At 43.4% G+C, this 24,380-nt stretch overlaps 1 protein-coding gene across 1 annotated transcript in view; it reads right to left on the bottom strand.

The window, feature by feature from the left end:
- The window catches only part of MEGF11 (multiple EGF like domains 11), a gene marked incomplete at its 3' end in the record, with an annotated part of 406,009 nt that overhangs the window by 59,262 nt on the left and 322,367 nt on the right, over positions 1–24,380 (bottom strand). Inside the window, 1 exon segment of the mRNA XM_083371343.1 lies at positions 2,047–2,193. Coding sequence (XP_083227469.1) covers positions 2,047–2,193 — 147 coding nt within the window.

Below are 24,380 nucleotides of genomic sequence, written 5' to 3'. Positions count from 1 at the left end.
ATCGAACTGAAGAATTGCAGAAGGGAAAGGTAACCTAACAGATTAGATCAAAAGTAAACCACCAATTTTGCCCTTACAGCAAAGTTCGCCAAAATGGTTAGCATCAACCCCCATGAGTTGATATCAGTATCCATTATTTTTGTTGCACCTGGCATGAATTTAAAATTTTAATCCAATTAATCAGTGGAACAACCTGCCTCCAGAAGTGGCGAATGCTCCGACACTGGAAGTTTTGAAGAAGAGACTGGACAGCCATTTGTCCGAAATGGTATAGGGTTTCCTGCCTGAGCAGGGGGTTGGACTAGATGACCTCCATGGTCCCTTTCAACTTTATTATTATTATTATACATAGAATGAAGGCTACTGCTAAGCTTGTAAGCCGCCCTGAGTCTTCGGAGAAGGGCGGGATATAAATGGAATTAAAAAAATTTTTTAATAATAATAATAATAATAATAATAATAATAATAATAATAATAATAATAATAATTATTATTATTATTATTATTATTATTATTATTATTATTATTATTATTATTATTATTTTCAGTATCACTCAATATAATCCTGTTGCCTGGAGGCGGTCCAGGTCTGGATGGGGAGAAACAGGCTTCGTCTCAATCCTGCCAAGACTGAGTGGCTGTGCATATCGGCATCTCGGGTTAACCAAACTATTCCATCTCTAACGATGGGGGGTGAGGTGTTACCCCCCGTTGATAGGGCTCGCAACTTGGGCATCCTCCTGGATTCACGACTCAATTTTGAAGACCATATAGGAGCCGTGACCAGGGGGGCTTTTGCCCAGGTTCGCCTGGTGCGCCAGTTGCGACCCTACCTGGACCGAGATGCCCTACGCACAGTCACTCATGCGCTCGTGACCTCCCGTTTGGACTACTGCAACGCTCTCTACATGGGGCTGCCCTTGAGGACCACTCGGAGGCTTCAGCTGGTGCAGAATGCGGCCGCGCGAGTTGTGATGGGGGTCTCCCGATACTCCCATGTAACACCTCTACTCCGCGAGCTGCATTGGCTTCTGGTTGCCCTCCGGGTGAAATTCAAGGTGCTGGTGATGACCTATAAAGGCCTAAATGGCTTGGGTCCGGGATATCTGAGGGAACACCTGCTGCCGGCATCAAGCTCCCTTCGTCCAGTGCGCTCCCACAGGGAGGGTCTTCTCAGGGTGCCGCCGGTAAGAGATTGCCGGTGGACGACACCCAGGGATAGGGCCTTCTCAGTGGGTGCGCCTGCCCTCTGGAACCAGCTGCCCATGGAGTTGAGGACTGCCCCCGACCTCCGTTCATTCCGCCGGGACCTGAAGACCTGGCTCTTCGAGCTCTCTGGCCTAGGCTGAGAATTTTAATTTAGTTTTAATTTTAATTTTAACTGGGGTTTTACTTATTCAGGGACGAATATAATTTTTTTAAATTTGTTTTTAACTTTTGTATTTTTGTTTTTAATCACCCTGTAAACCGCCCTGAGTCCTTCGGGAAAGGGCGGTATATAAATGTAATAAAATAAATAAATAAATAAATAAATAAATAAATAAATAAATAAATAAATAATCCACGCAAACTGTTTGGGATCCTCCATAATTGTTAGAAGTGGGAAGGGCTCTTGGGAGCAAAACATTTTCAGAAACACTGCTGTAGCGCAGAGGTCTCTAAACTTGGCAACTTTAAGTCTTGTGGACTTCCTAGAATTCCCTAGCCATGGGAGGGGAATTCCCCAACTCCACATGGGAGCTGAAGTCCACAAGTAGAGCATGGCCAAAGCAGTCAAGACACCAGTCACAACAGTCACAATAAACACCCACAGGGATTTGGACCCTATTTTGTACATTGTCTGAAAATGAAAATAAAATGCAACAAAAACTGCTAGTATGCTTACTGTCCAAAACATTAACTGTCCTTTCAGTGCTCTAGTTTTCCTTCCATCACATGCAAAAGCACAATTCGTCAGCAAGTTCAGGAGGGATTCAGGAATGGCAACCTGGATCAAAAGGAGGAATTGTTGGGTTGCACTGATAGGGCAAAGCATGAGATTCTTACTTCTCTGGCACATGGGTCCTCGATAGCCCGGGGCACACTCGCAGATTCCATCTTCCGGAGAGCAGGAACCGCCATTTTCACAGTTGCAGGCAATGGAGCAGTTGGGTCCCCAACGGCCTGGTGAGCACACGCTGTCACAATGGATGCCTGGGGACAAGCGAAGATGCGGATCAGTTGTGCAGAAAGAAGGACTCATGTATTGGTGGAAAGGAAGTTTGCACTCTTCTTAGGCTTAGGGCACTCTCGGGTTACAAATGCAGAGGGCTGTGTCTTCAGCATAGGACATGTGCCGGAAAGCCCGATGGGTTTGAAGGAAATCCTAGCAAGTTCATTTAAGGCAGGAAGTGGGGTCTGAGGTGAAGTTACCGGTATTCTCTTCCTTAATCTTTAGCCTTCCCCCCTCCTTTTTTTAAAAAGGAATAAGTTGTAAGCCTTTTTTTGTTACCGTTGTTGTTTACTGCAAACTTTCTCAACCTAGCAACTTTAAGATGAATGGTGTCAAGCTCCCAGAATTCATCAGCTAGCCCGCTGGCTGGGGAATTATGGGTGTTGACGTCCACAGATTTTTTTTTATTAAAAAGTTTTACAGTACATTTTATTTATAACAAAACAAAACAAAACCCCTCCCAACCCCCTCCCCTCTTCCCAGCCCTCCCCAACACCTCCCTCCCTCCCCCTCCCCGACTTCCCAGAGCTAAATACAAGGTATAAAAGTAAAAACAATCATAATCTACCGTATGCAAACAACAATAAACTATTAAATCTATCGCGCTTTAACTCTTATAAGATGACTACAAGCAATATAAATCTTATAAAATAACTACAAGAAATATAAATATCACATCAATGCTTATTCAAATACTAAATGAAACTTTTTAGTCCCATATTAATCTGTTAACTAAAACCTTAACAAATAGCTTGTAGTCCGTGTTCAAAAGTGATATTGGTCTATAATTTTTTGCTTGAGTGACATCCTAATCTTCCTTCGGTATCAAAGAAATAAAAGCAGTTTTTTCTTCCTCAATTATCAATTGATTCATCTCTTCCTTTTGTTCTTATGTAATAACTAAATCCCAAACTACATCTAACCTCTCATATAAGCTTTACTAGCATCCCAAACCATTTCAATAGTGGTACCGTTATACATATTAATTTTAAAAAAAAATCCTTCATCTGTTTTTTACATTCATCCACATTTTCCTAATTTCTAAACAAAATCTCATTTAGACGCCAGAAGCGCCTATCTCTATTATCCTTATCTATCTCTAGCCAAACTGGACTATAATCAGACATAGTTCTTAAAGCACCCAGACGTCCACGGATATTTGAGGGACAATATTTGAGAAGTTGCCACAAAGGTGATGGGGGGGGGGGGGAAATCAACCTATTCTCCAAAGCACCTGAAGGCAGGACAAGAAGCAACAGATGGAAATTAATCAAGGAGAGAGGCAATCTGCAGTAGAACTGTAGGAGAAACTTTGTGACAGTGAAGACAATTAACCAGTGGAACGGCTTGCCTCCAGAACCTGAGGATGCTCCATCACTGGAGGTTTTTAAGAAGAGAACGGACAACCATCTGTCTGAAATGGCACAGGGTCTCCTGCTTGAGCAGGGGGGGTTGGATTAGAAGACCTCCACAGTCCCTTCCAGCTCTGTTCTGTGTTCTAAGATGCTTGCTGGGGAATTCTGGGAGTTGAAGTCTAGACATGTGTGATGGAATGCAGTAACGGGGTGAGGGCACATTACAGAGGAGTAAGAGGCAACTCAGCCCAGGTACCGTGTGTGAGAGAAAGAGGGTGAGGACAGCCCCTCCCTAAGAGTGCTCAGAGTGTACGGCAAGATTCTGTTGATAGATGTGGAACAATAAAGAACTCAGCTAGGTTCACCGTGTGTCATTCTTGATTTTGCCAGACTAAAGCACTCTTAGCCTCTGCATCTACCATATGCTCTGAGAACTATTAGGGAGGGGTCTTCTTCACCCTCTTTCTCTCACACAGGATATCTGGGTGGAGTTGCCTCTTACTCCTCCGTAATGCGCCCCCTCCTGTCTGGGGATCTACCTCCTCACTGTGTTCCATCCCATCATGCTGGCTGGGGAATTCTGGAAGCTGAAGGCCACCAAGAATGAATGAACGAACCTTTATTGTCAAAGTACAACCATGTATACATTGAGATTGGCTGAGCCTCCCTTCATGGCCCCCACCACCACCACAATTCACAGTGACAACAAACCCACCATCTTGTTACACCATGTGAGCTAATTGCACAACACATCGGCCTCGCAAGTCAATCATACATAATAAAATTATTTCCCCTTCAAGAGCCTAACAGCCCATGGATAAAAGCTGTTCTTCAGCCTGTTGGTATGGCTGGCTATACTCCTGTATCTCCTACCCGATGGTAGGAGAGTAAAGAGATACCGACCAGGGTGTGAGTCGTCCCTGACTGCAGAATTGATCTACTGTGCTTCGCTGTGTATCACATACACAACGCAAGTGAAAGAGAGAGAGGTTTCAATCATGTGTTTGCAGACACCATCCTCATGGCTTTGAGAACCCCAATAGCCGGGAAGGACGGCTAAGAAGACCAGCAGTTCTACACTGTGATATTGCGATCAAAGGATGGACAAGAAGAAAAACCAATGTTCACTCTTGTTATTCTTGGGGTAAGAAAACAAGAGAACCCATTTTATATTTCAATCTCCAGAGGAACTTCATATCCTTGCAGGCCATGATGACGATGTTAACCTGTAAATGACATAAACCGCATCATTCAGTCATTCCATGATGAGGTCACACTGTGTGTGATGCAGTTTCCTCCTTCAGCCTGTAGATGCTCCTGAAACTCCACCGGTTGAATTCTACAACAGTGAACTCAGGAGGGAGAAAATTGCTCTTTGCGATCATTATTAGATCTATTCTACACTTTCAGGTCTGGATAGGTCTCACCTGAGTTATAATTTGTCTATCTCCATTCTTCTACAAATGTCACAGTTTTCTTTTATCATGTCTTGAATTCTCCATCCAAATTCCATTTCAATTAGCAGTAAGGTACTTGTCCATTATGGTTAAAGATGTAATTATATATTTATGTAGGTTTTTGGGTTTTTTAATCTCACAACAGAACAGGGCAGACATATGTTAGGGATGTACCAACCTCTTTGTAACCTTCATCTCACTTAGCCATTCCCAAACACGCCACACTGCAAAGCTTTGAAGGCCAAATATGACGGCCAGTTCCTTTTACAGAATAGCCTTGATCTGAGGGGCCCTTGGTGCTCTCTGAGCTGGGTTGTTTTCTTGAAGACATTTCATTACCCAACTAGGTAACATCATCAGTGCTAGAAGGACATGCACAAACCTTCTAACACTGATGTTGTTACCTAGTTGGGTAATGAAACGTCTGCAAGGAAACAACCAAGCTCCAAGAGCACCAGGCACCCCACAGTTCAACCCTGAGCCACAAGTATTCTCCTTTGATCTCATGAGCTTTTGATAAGGTCACAAATGTTTTCAGCCCATTCCCTTATTTTGCAGCTTCTTGATGTTTTTTGTGTGGTAGGTTCTAAGCTCCCATGAGCTTGAAGTTCATCTTAGTCACCCCACAAGACAAGCTCAGGATCCAAAAAAGATCTTGACAAACTTGAACAATGGGCCCTGTCCAACAAAATGAGTTTCAGTGAGGAGAAAAGCAAAGTTTTACATTTAGGCAGGAAAAATCAAAGGCACAAGTACAGACTGGGCAAGACCTAGCTTAAGACTAGCCTTGGTGGAGCAGTGGGCTGATGCCTCCCTAAGTAACACCAGCTGCCTGCAATTAGTGCAGGTTCGCATCCCACCAGGCTCAAGGTTGACTCAGCCTTCCATCCTTCCCAGGTAGGTAAAATGAGGACCCAGATTGTTGGGGGCAATTAAGCTGACTTTGTAATAATGCCGCTTGGGGGGGAAAGCCCTAATAAGCAGGCATATACATAGAATGAAGGCTACTGCTAAGCTTGTAAGCCGCCCTGAGTCTTCGGAGAAGGGCGGGATATAAATGGAATTAAAATAAAAAATAAAAATAAAAAGAGTAACTGCAAGAGGCACCTTGGAGTCCTAGTAGATGATCACTTGACTATGGGCCAGCAGTGTGCTATAGCAGCCAAAAAAAGCTAATACAGTCCTGGGTTGTATAAACAGAGGCATAGAATCAAGATCACGTGAAGTATTAGTACCGCTTTATAAAACCTGAGTAAGACCACACCTGGAATACTGCAGCCAATTTTGGTCACCATGTCACAAAAAAGATGTTGAGAGCTTGGAAAAAAATCAAAGAAGAGCAACTAAGATGATCAAAGACCTGGAGACTAAAACATACTAAGAATGGCTGCGGGACTTGGGTCTGGCCAGTCTAAAGAAAAGAAGAAATAGGGGAGACATGATAGTAGTATTCCAGTATTTGAGGGGCTGCCACAAAAAACAGGGGGGGTCAACTTATTTTCCAAAGCACCAGAAGGCAAGGCAAGTAACAATGGATGGAAACTAATCAAGAAGAGAAGCAACCTGGAATTAAGGAGAAACTTCCTAACAGTGAGGACAATCAACCAGTGGAACTGCTTGCCCCCAGACGTTGTGGGTGCTCCATCACTGGAGACTTTTAAGAAGAGACTAGACAGTCACTTGTCTGAGATGGCATAGGTTCTCCTGCTGGGGGATGGACTAGAAGACCTCCAAGGCCCCTTCCAGCTCTATTCTGTTCTGTGCTGTTCTATTCAATCCTATCCTTACAGTCATTCCACATAATCACTTTTGAACAGGAGTGCAAATATTTTGCCTGCCCTCAACTTCACCTTTTATCTCCCTGACCTGTTTTGAGATACGCTGATCATGATCCAGATCTCTTACTTGGAGAACTGGGGCTGAGCTGACTTGTTTCCTTGCCAATCTTTTTTTCTTTTTCTTCTGCATCACCTCTTCCAGACTAGGATAGATGCAGAATCTGCCTTCTTAAAATATGTGTGTCGCACTCAGAGAGTCTTAATTGCTAAATAAATAAAAAAAGCTGTTGGCCAAAGCCAATGAATTGTGGGACCAGTAGAAATGGTATAGGTTCTCCTGTTTGAGCTGGGGGGGTGGACTAGAAGACCTCCAAGGTCCCTTCCAACTCTGCTATTCTGTAAATAGTGAAAAACGGTAAACAATGGGAACTTCTCATTGAGTCACTGCATGTGATTCTCCCTACTGATAAGTCCTTGGTGCTCTCTGAGTTTGGTTGTTTTCTTGCAGACGTTTCATTGCCCAGTTTGGGTATACAACACAACTGAGATGAGAAAGCACCAGGGACCACCCAGATCAACTCTGAGCTACAAATATTTCCCTTTATTTATTACCCCACACCGATGGCATCTCTACATCACTAAAACCCTGCATATTTCACTTGAAACATCCCAACGCTTCTTCAAACATATGGAGGGTCTGGGCTGTGGCATCTGGAGTGTAGAATGTCCTGCTGATAGCATTTCTCCGACAGAAAATATATTGCTTTTCCAGTATTGCCTGGTTGGAAGTTCTCAGCCCAGTTTCATCATGAATATAAAAGCTGTAGAACCTGGTTTTACAAGCATACAAGTCACCAGACAAGCCATTTTGAATTCACAACCCTTCTCCAATGACATTATGATATGCATGACATTACACACACACACACACACACACACACACACACATGTATACAGGCCTCATGGGTGTTCATGCACTGAACCATAAGATAGACCCACTGGCTGAATTGGCAGACGATATGATATATCTTGCCAAGCTTAGCCCAGCTTGTTTTACAAATCCAAGCTCACTGTTGAAATTTTAGCAGGCTCTCCTACCGTTTCTATGATGTTAATTCTTTTATTTTTAATTTTCTATTGTAAATATTTTACACTGGTACTCGGAGACCTACAGTACCTACGGGTGGGCGGCTTACAAACAGATAAATACATTTCCTTAATTAATTACGCCAGACCTAGGATCCACTTTACTTAGCAGGAAGTTTGCCCTCCTCGAGATGATTCAGTCTCTGTGTTCAGAAATAGATAGATAGATAGATAGATAGATAGATAGATAGATAGATAGATAGATAGATAGACAGACAGACAGATAGACAGACAGACAGACAGACAGACAGACATTCTGCAAACATGCAAAATCAGGTTCCAAAGGGCTACAACTGGGCATTTTTATGCCACTCAAATCTACCCAACTGCTCTGACGGCTGCTATTTATTTAATTAGTGACATTTAAATAAAGCCCTCTACCCTTTTTATCATAATCTTATGAATTGAAATATTCTCGGAGGATCTCTGCAAATTCACCGTAGCCTGACAAGCAATTATTTGTGGATGTAGAAAACCTTTTGATTATTTGACTTAAACACGGGGGATTTCCACGGAGAACAATGGGACAGAGAAATGGAATTCTGGCTAGTGCAGCTTCAGCAGTGTTCCTGCAGAGAAACTGCTTATTTATTTACGTGCAGCTTTTTTTTAAAAAAAACCCCCAACAATGGTAAGCCTCATATATAATACAAAAACAGATCAATAAAAGACAAGCAAATGAAAAGACCACATACAACATAACTAAATTATGGCAAACAAAATCCTACTAGGGCTCATCCACCGTCCTGTTGCAAGAGAAAATAGCCCACTTTTCAATTTCTTCAGAACATTATGGAGGAAGGATCTCTGGGGTGATAGCAGTCCTCAACTTACAACAGTTCATTTAGTGACTGTTCAAAGTTACGAGAGCACTGGAAAAAAGTCACTTGCGACAATTTTTCACACTTACAACCATTGCAGCATCCCCCTGGTCATGTGATCAAAATTAAGACGTTTGGCAACTGACTCGTATTTATGAAGGTTGCAGTGCCCTGAGGTCATGTGATCCCCTTTTACGACCTTCTGACACGCGAAATCAGTGAGGAAGCCAGATTCATTTAACAACCATGTGACTAACTTAACAACTGCAGTGATTCACTTAACAACGGTGGCAAGAAAAATAATAAAGTGGGACAAAAGTCACTTAACATCTGCTTGCCTCAGCAACAGAAATTTTGGCCTCAATTGTGGTCGTAAGTCGAGGACTACCTGCACAGGGAGTAGCGCCAGCAGCTTGATTGCATCTGAAAGGCAACCACCAACCATTGAAGTTTGCGGACTGATTGCGTCGCACAGTGATAGCATGGGTTGCCCATTACTGCCTGTGCCACTGCATTCTGGACTGGCTGTATCTTCTGTGGAAAGGCTTAAATTCTTAGAAGAGTGGCAGAATGTTAGTAAGATAGAAACATGGAAGGAATGTGTGCTAATTGGGGCACCCTTGAAGTGCTCAGTTCTCAGTAGGCTTTACCAAAATCTCTATGACAATGTAATTGGGGTACCTCCAGTGTGGATAGATAGATAGATAGATAGATAGATAGATAGATAGATAGATAGATAGATAGATATAGATGGATGGATGGATGGATGGATGGATGGATGGATGGATAGATGATAGACAGACAGATACAGATAGTCCTCGAGTTAGCCCAAAATTTATGTCACTAAGTGAAAGATTTGTTAAGTGAGTTTTGCCCCATTTTATGGCCCTTCTTGCCACAGTTGTTAACTGAATCACTGCAATTGTTAAGTTAGTAACACGATATCAAGAAAGAAACTTTGGCAGCTACATGCCTTTGCATTTCAACTGGCCTTTAGAGTAAGGGTGGGGAGTGTGACCTTCAAGTGGGTTAGATGGAGAAATGAAACTTCTATGATTCTGCTAAGATCATGAGAGCCTGAAACCTTTTCAAGGATACCATAACAGGTGTGGATTGAAAGCAAACGGTTCCCTTAACAAAGTGAACCTGTTTATATGGACTACATAAGATGTTGGGGGGTTGGCTGGGGAAATTATTGTTTAAGTCTAGGAATTGGTGTTGGAACCTCAGAGTGAGTTTTGCTTCAACATTACCATGCAGTGTATTCAATAAACAGAAAGATTTTCGGAGACGGAAAGAATATGGAATTTTATTTGGATTCTTGAGCTGGATGTTGACAAACGGTTGTTAAGTGAATCTGGCTTCCCCATTGACTTTGCTTGTCAGAAGGTCACAAAAGGGGATCATGTGATCCTGGGACGCTGCAACCATCATAAATATGAACCAGTTGCCAAGCACCTGAATTTTGATCGCCGGACCAAGGGGGATGCTGTAATGGTCGTAAGTGTGAAAAATGATCATAAATCAGTTTTGATCAGTCATTTTGAATGTACACCAATCGGCATACATCAAAATGAAATTTTGTTGCATACAGCTCTCAAAGGGTCACCCCCTCCTTGTTTGTGGCCAGCTCAAGTTTCAGATCATCCATTTTAGTCTCTAGGGAGCGAACGATGGCAAACAGGACAGACAGAAATGGGGCTCCATGTGGATTAGCCCTCAAATTAGCTTGTATTCCTGCACGACAACCTCACCTCCTTTCCTTTTCCTGATCCTGCCTCTTCCACCTTTTCCTTAAATATTTCGCTCATAAGGTGGCTAGGGCACGAGTGATCGTGGGAGGGTCTTTTCTCAATTCATATTTCTGTTCTGAGTCTGCTTCACAATAACGATAATAATATCTTATTAAATTTGCATGCCTCTTGACTCTCAGCGATTCTGGATGGACTCATAACAATCAAAGAAATTCCAATAAATCCAGTTTAAGTGGCATAAAAAATACCCCAGTGTTGTTTTAATGGCTGCGCAGAGTCACATAAGGACTGGCTGGAGAATATCTGTCCCTAGTTCCTTTTTTAGAATTTGGTTTGAAGGAAAGTAAATTCACCTTAAATTTTCATGTTAGATTAACTTTGCCTAAAACTGCGCTGGAAAAGAGAAACACTACCAGCGATGTTTCGACGAAATCTCATCCGTCATCCTCAGGCTGGTGGCTTCAGCTTCGTTCTTCTGGGAGAAGCATGTGGTAGTGGCTGTTTGTTCCTCTTTTTTAAACTGCCAGAGGGGGTGTGTTCTGTGGGTGGAGGTGAGCTCTGATTGGGTGGGGGGTTAGTTGTGTTCTGATTGGGTGGGGGTGTATTTGAATGGGGGCTGTGTTCTGATTGGGTGGGGGTGTGTTTTGAGTGGATGGGCTGGTCTCAGCTGCCAGCCTTAGACCTGAGCTGGTGAGTTGTGCTGCTTTTGTTCGGCTTCGTGTTTGTGGTGGTGCCATGTTTTTATAGTGGGTGTCAGTTTGCTTATTGTGTGGTTTGGAGGGGTTTAAAGTGGCTGATGTTGCAGCTGTAGTTAGGTTTCTGTTTTGTGGTTGTGTGTCGTTATCGTTGTGGGTTCAGATTTGCTTTTTGAATGGTTGTGTAGTGGTGATGTCATGTGATGTTATCATGAGTTTGGGTCTGGTATCGTTCTTGGTGGTTGGGACTCATCTGTCAATCAAGGCGGGTTTCCAAATGGCTGGTAGGCGAGAGGTATCATCTCGTTTGTTCATGCTGTGGGGGCGTTTTTCTATCTCGATGGCTTCTCTGATTATTCTGTTGTTAAAATGTTCAATTTTGGCGATAGTTCTGGTTTTTTTAAAATCAATTTCACAACACAACACAATTTTCACAACATATACATACACACACATACATATACACACACACATACATATATACATATATATATACATACACACACATACATATATACACACACACACACATACACACACACATATACACACACACACATACACACACACACACACATATAGGGTTTCAAGCAGGTTTGTCACCTGTTCCATATTTAGAATTAAAATGTAGCTTTTTTTCAAGCTTTATTCTTCTTTTTTATCTTTTCAGGTCTCCTACAATTGCAAAGAGCAACACGCATTTGTCCAGCCAACAATCAAAGCTGCTTGAAATGTTACTATAATGCAACACTATTAATAATTTTCTTTTAATGTTGTATTTCAGAACTGCTATTATTAAAGGTCTTCATTGCTAAAGTTCCTCACACAATGTCACAATTAGAGACAATTAGCTTTAATGAATAAGGTGAATCCCATCCATTTCAATAGGAGTTTGGTCTGAACACTTCCTCTTCGTTAGACTACACATAGCTAGTTCCCCCAATTGTTCATTATATGATTTAGCCTCCAGTTGATGTTGAAACAGAAAAGGCTGTAATCAAAGGAGAGAAGAATAACCTTCTTGGACAAAAATGAAGTCCAAGGAAGCCCCTACAAATTGATTACTCAGAGTTGTTAAGAAACAAGACCTTTAGGTCCAAGTCAGAACCCTGGAGAGCTCCTCGTAGCAAGCCAAACTTCTGGCTTAACTCTCACAAAGAAAACTATTGGTCTAGGACAGGGGTCTGCAACCTTGACAAGTTTAAGACTCATGGACTTCAGTTCCCAGAATTCCTCTGGGACCTGAAGTCCACGAGTCTTAAACTTGTCAAGGTTGCAGACCTCTGGTCTAGGGCTTATCCCAGATCAAGTGAGATCTTAAAGATATCGCAAGGCCAGATAATCTCTTAAATTTACCTCTGCTTACTGCTCACGTTACATTTATAGAAGTTTTGATTCAGAGCTGTTCATTAGGACATAAATACTTAGTTGAAAGGTGGCAGAAATTATAGGGCAGCTACAGGAGGCCTCATATAACAGGCCAATCTCCTGAAACTGGACAGAGACTGGAAAGAGGTCGATGGCTCTCTTTAAACTTAGCTGATCACTTGTTCTTACAGAGTAGAGAATAGCAGAGCTGCAAGGGACACGAGAGGTCTTCTAGTCCAACTCTGCTCAAGCAGGAGGCTATAGTATATACCATTCTGGACAAATAGTATTCCAGGTGTAGTCTTACAGTATAGTGTTGTTGTTAGCTGTGAAGTCGTGTCCGACCCATCGTGACCCTATGGACAACATTCCTCCAGGCCTTGCTGTCCTCTACCATCTTCTGGAGTCCATTTAAGCTCAGGCCTACTGCTTCCGTGACTCCATCCAGCCACCTCATTCTCTGTCGTCCCCTTCTTCTCTTGCCCTCCACCTTTCCCAGCATTAGGCTCTTCACCAGTGAGTCCTTCCTTCTCATTAGGTGGCCAAAGGATTTGAGTTTCAGCTTCAGGATCTGGCCTTCTCAAGAGCAGTCAGGGTTGATCTCCTCTAGGATCAACCGGTTTGATCGCCTTGCAGTCCAAGGCAGTATACAGTGACAGTAATACTTCATGTGATTTTGATACTGTTCCTCTGTTGAAACAGCCTAGGATTGCATTGGCTTTTTTGGCAGCTGCACCACACTGCTGGCTCATAGGTAGGTGGTTGTCCACTAGGACTCCTAAATCCCTCTCAGGCACAGGAACCACCTATTCTATACCTGGGTATTTGACCTTTGTTGCCTAAGTGTAAAACCTTATTTTTCTTACCACTGAGTTGCATTTTGTTGGATAGGGTCCAGCGTTCAACTCTGTCATGTTCTTTCTGAATTCTTGAACCTATGTTCTAAAGTGTTGGCTATTCCCACCAGTTTGGTTTCATCTGCAAATGTGATAAGTTTCCCTTCTATCCCATCATCTAATGAAGATGTTGAACTGACCTGGGCCTAAGACAGAAGCTTGTGGTACTCCACTGCAAAATTCCCTCCCTGTAGATGTAGTTCTATTGAGGACTGCACATTGAGTGTGGGTTTGTCAGCCAATTATGAATACAACTGGGGCTGATGGTCTCCTTCCCAAATTTTTCTATCTTACCAAGTAGTAAGTTATGGTCTATCTCGGTGATGGCGAACCTTTCAGAGACCGAGTGCCCAAACTGCAACCCAAAACCCACTTATGTATCATCAGGTGCTGGGTGTGTTGGCCCATTGGGTGGGCGTGGCCCATTGGGTAGGCGTGGCCCATTGGGTGGGCGTGACTGCGGTGGTAATGGCAGACTGGGTGGGACTAAAAAGTTCAATCAATCAATTCCAACTTTGTGAGATTTTTTTTTCCTGCGAGAAGTTGAAATTGATTGATTGAACCTTTTCTCTCTTTTTTGCACACAGCGGCAGAGACCTAAAGCAAAAAGGTTTTATAAAACGTAGCTGAAGACCTAGGAATGGAGCGATGGCGTGCGAGCCCACAGAGAGGGCTCTGCGTGCCACCTGTGGCTCGCGTGCCATAGGTTTGCCACCACGGGTCTATCTTGTCAAATGCCTTATTGTGGTCCAAGTATACTATGTCCACAGCATTTTACTGATTCACTAATTTACTCACTTTGTCAAAAATGCAATAAGATTTGTTTGCAACAATCTGTTTTTGACATTTTGATAAACTTCATACTCTTTACAACCTTACCAAATTCCTAACCCTGGAAATATGATATTGCCAAACCTAGCAATATTACAATCAAGTTTCAATCAAGATTCTCTTGGGGTGCTTGCAAACAGATAGTGCCATCCAGAATAATAATCTTTCCTTACAGATGGATATGAAGGACCTGGGAACAAATTCCCAAGACTGCTACTTCCTACAATGGATCTCCTGCGAAGACCAGTTAGAGATCTCTCACTTCTGAATTGCTCTGTTTTTATCCTGTTCCCCCACTAACAGTAACTGAGGACAGATTCTTCTTCTTCCAACTTCACTCTGTACCCTTAGATTAGTTTTCCACTGACACATCCACTGACATCAAGCACATGCAGTGGTGGGATTCAGCTGGTTCGGCAGAACCGGTAGCTAAATTTTGGTGAGTTTGGAGAACTGGCTTAATGCACAGTACTTCTGGAACTCCAGTCTAGGCCTTGGAGGTCTGGAGGAGGCCTCCCAGGCCTAGAACGGCCCGCTGGAAGTGCGTGGATACCACTTCCAGAAGTCTGTTCCAGGCCTCGGAGGCCTAGAGGAGGCCTTCCAGACTTAGAACAGCCTGCCAGAAGTGCATCAATGCCACTTCTGAAAGTCTGTTCTAGGCTTCAGAGGCCTGGAGGAGGCCTTCCAGACCTAGAACAGCGCACCGGAAGTGCGTGGATGCCACTTCCAGAAGCCCATTCTAGGCCTCGGAGTCCCAGGCCTGCATCCAATAAAAGAATCGGTTGTTTGGGTATTTAAATCCCACCACCGGGCACATGCCATCATAATGTAGAGGGGACCCTACTAAGACCCCAAGTGACCAAGTTAAAATCCACCCTCAGTTATGGAGGATGTCTTTGAAGTAGACAATGTTTCTCTCTCTCTCAGTCCAAGCAAGCTCACAATGTTGTTATTGTGGAGAGAAAAATAAAATAAAAGAAGGGATTACTGTGTACTAAGCCTGGGCAACAGGAGGAAGGCAGAATCTTAATTATTCAATTAAATTGGTCCCAAAAATAAGTTTAGGGTGGGCCATAGTAACATTGTCTGCTCTATCTCTCTTGGGATGCATGATCTGTTCTCCAGTGGAATGGTGTTGAGGTATAAAGGATCAAGACCATATTTTAAATTGTGGTTCAAGGGTTTAATGTACACAAGAATCTGGTCAACTTAAGTTCAATACTAAATGGGTGCCAGATAAGGGTCAATGGAATTCAAGAGGGGTTAGACTTGGACCACATAACAACTCTAAGCTAATGACTCTCTTAACTTCACCCCCAGCTCTCCCTGCTCCTCTCCTACAGATGGAAGGTTGCTAAAAGTAATTGCGTTAACCTGCCCACAAGCTATTTGTATCTTTGAGTTGTTTAATCCTGTGATGGGTTGTCCCCCATCATCTTAAAAGACAGGAGAGCAGGCTTCTGCAATTAAGCCCAAGCAGAGTTTAAAGGAATGGCTGTCATGCTTTCTCCCCAGTTTTGACAGGAATATTTGGAGGAGAAATTCTTTTATTGTGAGATAGGTTATTTATACATGGAGACAATTATGGAACATTATTCCTTATGTTAGCTTTGAGGAGACTGACAGTGATCCCTTCTTTTTCTTTTCTTTTCTTTTTTTTAAAAAGAGATGCTATAAAATGCATTCTCTTCTTCACAACAACAACAAAAAGGCACCTCTAGCGGAAGACTAATGAGCACAATCTTCTCAGGACTAAATAAAGACAAAATGATTTCTAATGAAGATATTGTTCTAATGCAACAGTGAGTGAGAGAGAAAGGATGGCAGGAAGGCCTTAATTGTACCTAACAGACAAAAGCAAAATCACACCTTTTAACTCTGTTGATATTCAGAGATGCTACAAATATCTTAAATGGCCCTTTTAGAAGTTTTTCAAATACCTGCTGCCCTTACTGAGATTTAGTGCCCTAAATATATATATACACACACACACACACACACACACACACAGTATACTGCTCAAAAAAATAAAGGGAACACTTAAACAACACAATGTACTGTATTTAATAGTAGGATGTCTTATCTTGTGTTCCCTTTATTTTTTGAGCAATATATATATACACCTACACCTACAATTCTATGCGGGGAAAAACCCAAATGACCAAAGATCCATATATATATATATATATGGATGGGCCGGTGCTCATCTCCGTTTCAAAGCCGAAAAGCCAGCGCTTGTCTGAAGACGTCTCCATGGTCATGTGACCGGCATGACTAGATGCCAAAGGCGCACCATTTTTACGTGCTTTCGAACTGCTAGGTTGGCAGAAGCTGGGACGAGTAACAGCCGCTCACTCTGCTATGCAGCGGTCGAACTGCCGATCTTCTGATCGACAAGCTCAGCATCCTAACCCACTGAGCCACCGCGTCCCACATACATACATACATACATACATATATAAAAACCAACAGAATAACATAGAATAACAGGATTGGAAGGGACCTTGGAGGTCTTCTAGTCCAACCCATTGCTCAGGCAGGAAGCCTTATACCAGGGGTAGGCAACCTTGGCTCTTTTATGACTCGTGGACTTCAACTCCCAGAATTCCTGAAGTCCACGAGTCATAAAAGAGCCAACGTTGCCTACTCCTGCCCTATACCATTTCAGTAAAATGGCTGTCCAGTTTTCTTCTTAAAAACCTCCAGTGATGGAGCACCCACAATTTCTCAAGGCAAGCCGTTCCACTGATTAATTGTTCTCCCTGTCAGGCAATCTGTCCTTGTTTCAAGGTTGGATCTCTTTTTAATTATCTTCCACCCATTGCTTTTTTTTTTACCTGCCCTCAGGTGCTTTAGAGAGTAGGTTCATAGTGGCTTCCCCTGATATAATTTCCTTATATAATTTGCTATAAACCTTTTTACTTTGTTCAGTGGCTCCCAGCTCTGGATGGCATCCACAGGATCAGAGTACCAGGGAGCGTATGGTCTCTCTTTGCTTTCCTACACATTTGAGAAGATGAAAAGTGTGGCGTGCAACAATGGGAACGGCTGCGTGAAGCCACGATTGGGAGATTTTACAGAGAAGAAGCAGTGGTAAAGGGGGGGGGGAGGAAGAGATCTTTGCCCACCCAATAATTCTCCAGGTTCTTTGAGAAAAGCCATACTGGTTTTAAGAAGGTGAGGATTCTCTTCTTCTTCCTGAATAATTAACCCAACCATCACCTGATAATACACCATGCTGTACTGTTGTACTGTCACTATGGTGACCAAATTCCCTGCCATGGTGGTGAATTAATTTCATGATTAGGTGATGCTCAGAAACAAGGAGATAATGATAGATGGATGTTGGTTAGTCCTACAAGGCAGGCCAGACGAAGAAAAAAGCGCCATAAAGTTTAACACTAATTTTTACTGTAACAGTTACAGTAACAGAATCCTGAAAGTCTGATGGGCTTTCTCCCTCCTCCCGTGATCCATGGAGATTCTCCATCATCCAGGTCACAGTTGTCCCAAAGGTTGTCTCCTCCTCCTCCTCCTCCCTCCTCCTCCTCCTCCTCCTCCTCCTCCTCTTCTTCTTCTTCTTCTTCTTCTTCTTCTTCTTCTTCTTCTTCTTCTTCTTCTTCTTCTTCTTCTTCTTCTTCTTCTCCTCCTCCTCCTCCTCCTCCTCCTCCTCCTCCTCCTCCTCCTCCTTCTCCCTCCTCCTTCTTCTTCTCCTCCTCCTCCTCCTCCTCCTCCTCCTCCTCCTTCTTCTCCTCCTCCTCCTCCTCCTCCTCCTCCTCCTTCTCCTCCTCCTCCTCCTCCTCCTCCTCCTCCTCCTCATCTTCTTCTTCTTCTTCTTCTTCTTCTTCTTCTTCTTCTTCTTCTTCTTCTTCTTCTTCTTCTTCTTCTTCTCCTCCTCCTCCTCTTCCTCCTCCTCCTCCTCCTCCTCCTCCTCCTCCTCCTCCTTTTCCCCCTTGAAAATGTTTCGCTTCTCCTCCAAGAAACTTTTCAGTTTTTCAGTTCATTCAGAACTGAAGAAGCTTCCTGGATGAGAAGTGAAACGTCTTCAAGCAAAAACATGAAGACCAGTTGGGCTCCTCCCCGCATGCTTTATCTTTGTGCGAATTAGGGAGGGGCTTGTCTAAGATGTTTTCGCACATTACTTTCTTGACCTGGGCTCAAGCCCTTCTTATCTAACTGCTGCCTTGATAGAAGTTCTGCCTCCTATACTTCAAGGTATAGGGCTTCCTGCCTGAGCAGGCAGTTGGACTAGATGACCTCCAAGGTCCCTTCCTCCATCATCATCATCATCCATCATCATCATCATCATCATCATCAAACTTTTATTCATTAAACATGAACCTCAGTCAACTGAACACTCAAATTGACTGGCAGTAATGGTTTGACATGGGTTGCTGCCAGCATCCTAGGTATCAACCAGGTAGCTCCTTAAAATGTAAGATGATGATGATGATGATGATGATGATGATGATGATGACTGCCTTTCCCTTTGCCCTCTTCAGCTGATTTGCCACATCACCAAGATTTTTTTTTTAAAAAAACAAAGAATAGAAGCCTCCTGAAATGAAAACTGACCTTCTCTTTCATCATGAATTTGAATTAATCCGAAAATTGAGCCCAAGACACTAAAGAGGACTCCAAGGCTATAAATGAACTGGGTACAATGGGGGAGCCCTGCCCAGCTGAGGAGACGGGATGGAGTGAAATGTTACAGTTGACAGGACTGCTGGCCCACAAAACCAAGGATTACTTGTGTGTCTCTTTCGGTAACCACAAAGAAGAACAACATCTTTTGGCTGAGAAATTCCAAGCACCGGCTTTCACAGAGAAAGACGCACAGGATTTGGCCCAGTTATTCAAAAGACGCTTGTCGAGAAAGAGCGCCGAAGAAAAGGTGGCAGCTCTGAAGCCTTCTCATCCACTGACTCGTGTTTTTCTCCCAGAGAGGCAGACTTCCGTATGAAATCGGCCACCTTTGAATCCCCAGGGGCTGAAGGCTGCAAGGAGGGCAAGGAAGAGGCAGGGCAGAGAGCGCCGGAAAGCTACGCCAGAGCCTTCTGTGGCCAGAGAAATAATCAGCCTGAATCACAGGGGATCAAATGGGAGGCCAGCGGTCGGAAGCTCCGGGGAGCAAAGCAGGGGCGGGGAGGGGGGGGGAGAGGAAAAAAGCTGGGTCCATTTTTTCTTTGCAGCCTTTATCAGGCTGCGTCTCTTAAGAAGCCGAACTCTCTTTGTATCCTGCTGCTTTTTGCTGGGAGGGAGGGAGGGAGGGAGGAGGGAGGAAGGAGGAGAAGGAGGGAGGGAGGGAGGGAAGGAAAAAAGGCAGGAAGGAACAGAGAAGGAAGGAAGGAGAGGGAGAGAAGGAGGGAAAGAAGGAAGGAACAGAGAAGGAAAGAGAGGGAGGGAGGGAGGAGAGGGAGAGAAGGAGGGAGGGAGGGAGAGAAGGAAGGAAAGAAGGAAGGAACAGAGAAGGAAAGAGGGAGGGAGGGAGGAGGAAGGAGGGAGGGAGGGAGGGAAGGAAAGAAGGCAGGAAGGAACAGAGAAAGAAGGAAGGAAGGAGAGGGAGAGAAGGAGGGAAAGAAGGAAGGAACAGAGAAGGAAAGAGAGGGAGGGAGGGAGAAGAGGGAGGAGAGGGAGAGAAGGAGGGAGGGAGGGAGAGAAGGAAGGAAGGAAGGAAGGAGAGGGAGAAGAGGGAGAGAGAGAGGGAGGGAGAGAATCTGGCTGGGGAATTCTGGGAGTTGAAGTCCATACATCTTAAAGTTGCTACAATTGAGAAACCCTGGTCTACCTGGTACTACACAGTCAATTCACTCCAGAACATTAACGGCTCTCCACCTGGTCAGTTCTGAAAGTGAAGTCGGAATTTGATGCAGCATTAAAACTGAGGTGTTTCCAACAGAGGCCTAAGTGGCCATCTGAATTTTCCAGAAAGCAAACCAGCCATCTTAGATGGGCCTGCCTGGGACACATCTGCAAATATTTCTGTTGATGCATGAAGGTATATTTCAATAAACCAAGAGCAGGTGATCCTAGCATCACATCTTAAAAAGGTTGCCAGGGCGCTTTGCTCAAGACTGGGTCATCCCAGAACCCCGCTGGTGCAGAGGTTAGAAGGCAGACAAACTCTGCTCACTGACAGCAGTTTGATTCTTTCTGGCTCAAGGTTGACTCAGCCTTTTGTCCTTTTGAGGTCAGTACAGTGAGGACCCAGATTGTTGGTGGCAATAGGCTGACTCTGTAAATTGCTTAGAGAGGGCTGTAAAGCACTGTGAAGTGGTATATATGTCTAAGTGGATAAGGTCTCCTGCCTTGGATGCAGAGTTGGACTAGATGACCTCTAAGGTTCCTTCCAACCCTATGATTCTGGGAAGCCAATGCATGTTTGCTGGAATGCAGCCTTCTTAATTTGGGAAACATTGGGCCTCCAAAAACCCCCAAAGAACTGTGTAAACCATTTGGAGAGGGCTGTAGAGCACAATGAAGCAATATATACGTCTAATTGCTAATAGCTAATTGCTATTGATACCCCAGAAGTTGGAAGGACCCCAACCTTTGGCAATTCAGGGGAGAAATTTTCAGGGGCAAATGAGGTGGTTGGAGGTGGTATAAATGGCAAGATGGTAGCTACCACCATGCCAAGCCTTAGTCTTTGCCAGCTCAACTGCTTTTGACATTCCTGGCGATGCTTTAAACACTTCTTCACATTTTAATTATTTAGCCTAGTATTTAATCACATTGAACTTCCTGTATAAATTATACTGGATTATTATTATTACAGGCATTTTAAAAAATAAGCATAATGTGAAAATCCAAAATGGAAGACCAAATAGCCTTAGGAAGAACAGCAGATTATTCTCCTTAAGGAAAAAAAAAGGTTTTTTTTAAAAAAAATAACTCAGTGATGCTGTTTTATTTAAGTGCAATTGAAGGAATATTTCAATTTTTAAAATATGCAATTTCAGTACCAAGTAAAAATGGAAAAGTTCTCATTCAATTTATTGAGAGAGACTTTGCTTCTGACTTTTTTTTCCCAAAGGAAAAGAGAATTTCAGAAAAATTCTCCTGAGTATTGCTGCAGTTCTTTAGCTAATAATAAGTTGGCCAAGGCATCTCTCTCTGTGTTTGTGTGTTTGTAATGTGTGAATGGCCTTTCTGTCATGCCACAGACCTCTCTGTGGCTTCATTGAACATTTATTAATCCCAAGGGCAATCGTCAGAGTTTCAGAAAGATGGAAAGATGCAGCAGAAAAAAATATTTTCAGCAGAAGTTTGCTCTGCTTTACCAAACTTAAGTTGGGTCAAAAATATCACCCAAAGAAATCAGAAGGAATTCCTAAGCATACTGCAAATAAGGCAGAAAGACAGAATCCTCTTTTTTTTCCTTTTTTTTTGCAAAGGAAGATTTTTGAGAAATTGAAAATTAAGGTTTTGGCACCGAGTGAAAACAAATAAAAGATTTAGGTGGTGAAAACATCTGGGGACACACATAACAGATGGAATTCTGCATTAGCATGAGAGTGGTGAAATTATCTCAACTCTCATAGGTATTTCTTATGGAAAATTCTAATTCTCGAAAGAATTAAAGCAGCTTTTTCTAAAGTAGTCCATCTTCCAGGTGGATGAAAGATGGCTTGGATCCCCTGCAGGGATTAATTGCTAAATTCTGCCTTCTCAAACAAGATGCCGCCCCAGATGTTTGAAATTCAGCTCTTCCAAAGTTGAGAACAGAGGGATAGAATCAAGATCATGTGAAGTGATAGCATCACTTTATAATGCCTTGGTAAGACCACGCTTGGAAAACTGCACCCAGTTTTGGTCAACACATTACAAAAAAAAAGATGTCGAGAATTTGGAAAAAGTGCAGTAAAGAGTGACAATGATGACTAAAGGCCCAGAGAAGAAAACATATGAAGAATGGTTGCAGGAAATGGGTATGGCTAGTCTCGAGAAAAGAAGGACTAGGGGTGACATGATAGCAGTCTTCCAATATTTCAGGGGCTGCCCCAAAGAAGAGGGGGTCAACCTATTCTCCAAGCACCTGAAGGCAGGACAAGAAGCAATGGATGGAAACTAATCAAGGAGAGAAGCAACCTAGAACTTAGGATAAATTTCCTAACAGTGAGAACAATTAAGCAGTGGAACTGCTTGACTTCAGAAGTTGTGGGTGCTCCATCACTGGAGGTTTTCAAGAAGAGATAGGACACCCATTTGTCTGGAATGGTATAGGGTCTCCTGCTTGAGCAGGGGGTTGAACTAGAAGACCTCCAAGGTCTCTTCCAACTTGGTTATTCTGTTCTGTATCCAAAAGGTAAACCAAATTACGACAGTGGATTATCAGTGTGATGCCTCTCCATAAAGGTATGTGGGAATGATCTTGGCCCGCAGGGGGAAGAGTCACAGTCAAGGGAATAGTTGGATAAGAGGCATCTGAGCCTATATCAGGAATGGGACATGACACACATTTCAGAACAGGGTCACATGACCATGGGGATCCTGCAAAAGTGGTTCATAAGTCACTTCTTCCAGTGGCATTGTATCTTCAAATGTTCACTAAACAAAAGGTTGCAAGTCGAGAGCTACCTAATCCTGCCTGAAGTAGAAAGGAACCTTTTTCTCCATTGCTATTGCAAACCACCTTGGATGAACCCTGGTTCCCCCTCCTAATGCCTGTGATTGAACATCCCCTAGAACAGAGGTAGGCAGCCACGGCTCTTTTATGACTCATGGACTTCAACTCCCAGAATTCTTCTGGGAGTTGAAGTCCATGAGTCATAAAAGAGCTGAGGCTGCCTACCCCTGCTCTAGGAGATCACCAAGCTGAGCCCAAGGGAGGGAGGTGTCAAACACAACATCAGTCTTGAGTCCCTTCATGCCCACAAGAGATCTAAGTCCAGCCCATTTTGAATTCCATTGACTCTTATCTACCACCAATTTACCTTGACCGCTAGTAGTTATGACATTGCCATAGGAGTATACTACAGGCCACCCAACCAATCAGAAGAAATAGATAGCTATGCTGGCTCAGGAATTCTGGGAGTTGAAGTCCATGAGTCATAAAAGAGCCGAGGTGGCCTACCCCTGCCCTAGAACATTCAGACAGGTCCCTCCAAGCCAGAAGAACAGAGGGGATGGCCAGAATAAATGAATGCCAGAGGCTTCAATGCATTTCATTATTTCCATCTTCTTGGCTGCACTAGGGTCTTGGTAAGGGAGAGTTTCTGCTACTGAAATCAAATCTAATTATTTCTTAGGAATGCAAGACCTGGAGAAATTACAGTATCTACCTTCCTTTCCTCTGGTGCATTAGCAAGGAAAGGAACTCTAAGGGGAGAATGATAGATCAATGGGAGGTTGAAATTATTTCCTGCTCTGAGTTCTCTGTCTGTCTCTTTACCTCTTCCCCTTTTAAAATAACTCATTATTATCTTGAAATAGGAACCAGTGAAATCAGTGAAAAGTGGCAGGACATGCCACTTTCGGCCCAGGATGTGGACTTTCAACTGCTGCTTGGCTCCTCGGCATCTGAAGAAAAGTGGAGAGAAGTGATTCTGGAAAGGCAAAGGAAGATGGCCTAGTTTTGCTGGCTCTGAAACTGGTCTAGGCCAGGGGTAGGCAACCTTGGCTCTTTGATGACTCGTGGACTTCAACTCCCAGAATTCCTGAGCCAGCATGGCTCAGTTTGGAAACCTCTCCCTTTCTCCTCAGCATGGCTGGCTCAGGAATTCTGGAAGTCCACGAGTCATAAAAAAAGCCAAGGTTGCCTACCCCTGGGCTAGGCCATAGAACTTGCACTGAAAATCCATCAGACATTCAATGGAACTAAAGAAATTTGCAGGTCCACACTGAAGCCTATTCCCAAATCAATGAATCTTTGTAAGCCAGCATCCAGGAACTGGAGGAACATTCTTCTTTATTGATCTTATCCTGGATCTGGTTGGCTGTAAAAAGGCTGCCTGAATCCAGCTTAAGAAGTCCATTTTCTGTGGCTTTACCAACTTCTGTATAAGTCCGGAGTTCTATTCAGAAACCATGTTGACTTTCAAGTCTATGAACATTTGGACTAATTC

This window comes from Vipera ursinii (genome assembly GCF_947247035.1).
Source record: "Vipera ursinii genome assembly, chromosome: 11".
Classification (NCBI taxonomy): domain Eukaryota; kingdom Metazoa; phylum Chordata; class Lepidosauria; order Squamata; family Viperidae; genus Vipera; species Vipera ursinii.
Note: the sequence above shows the minus strand (reverse complement) of the source record. Positions and strands in the feature narration are given on the sequence as shown.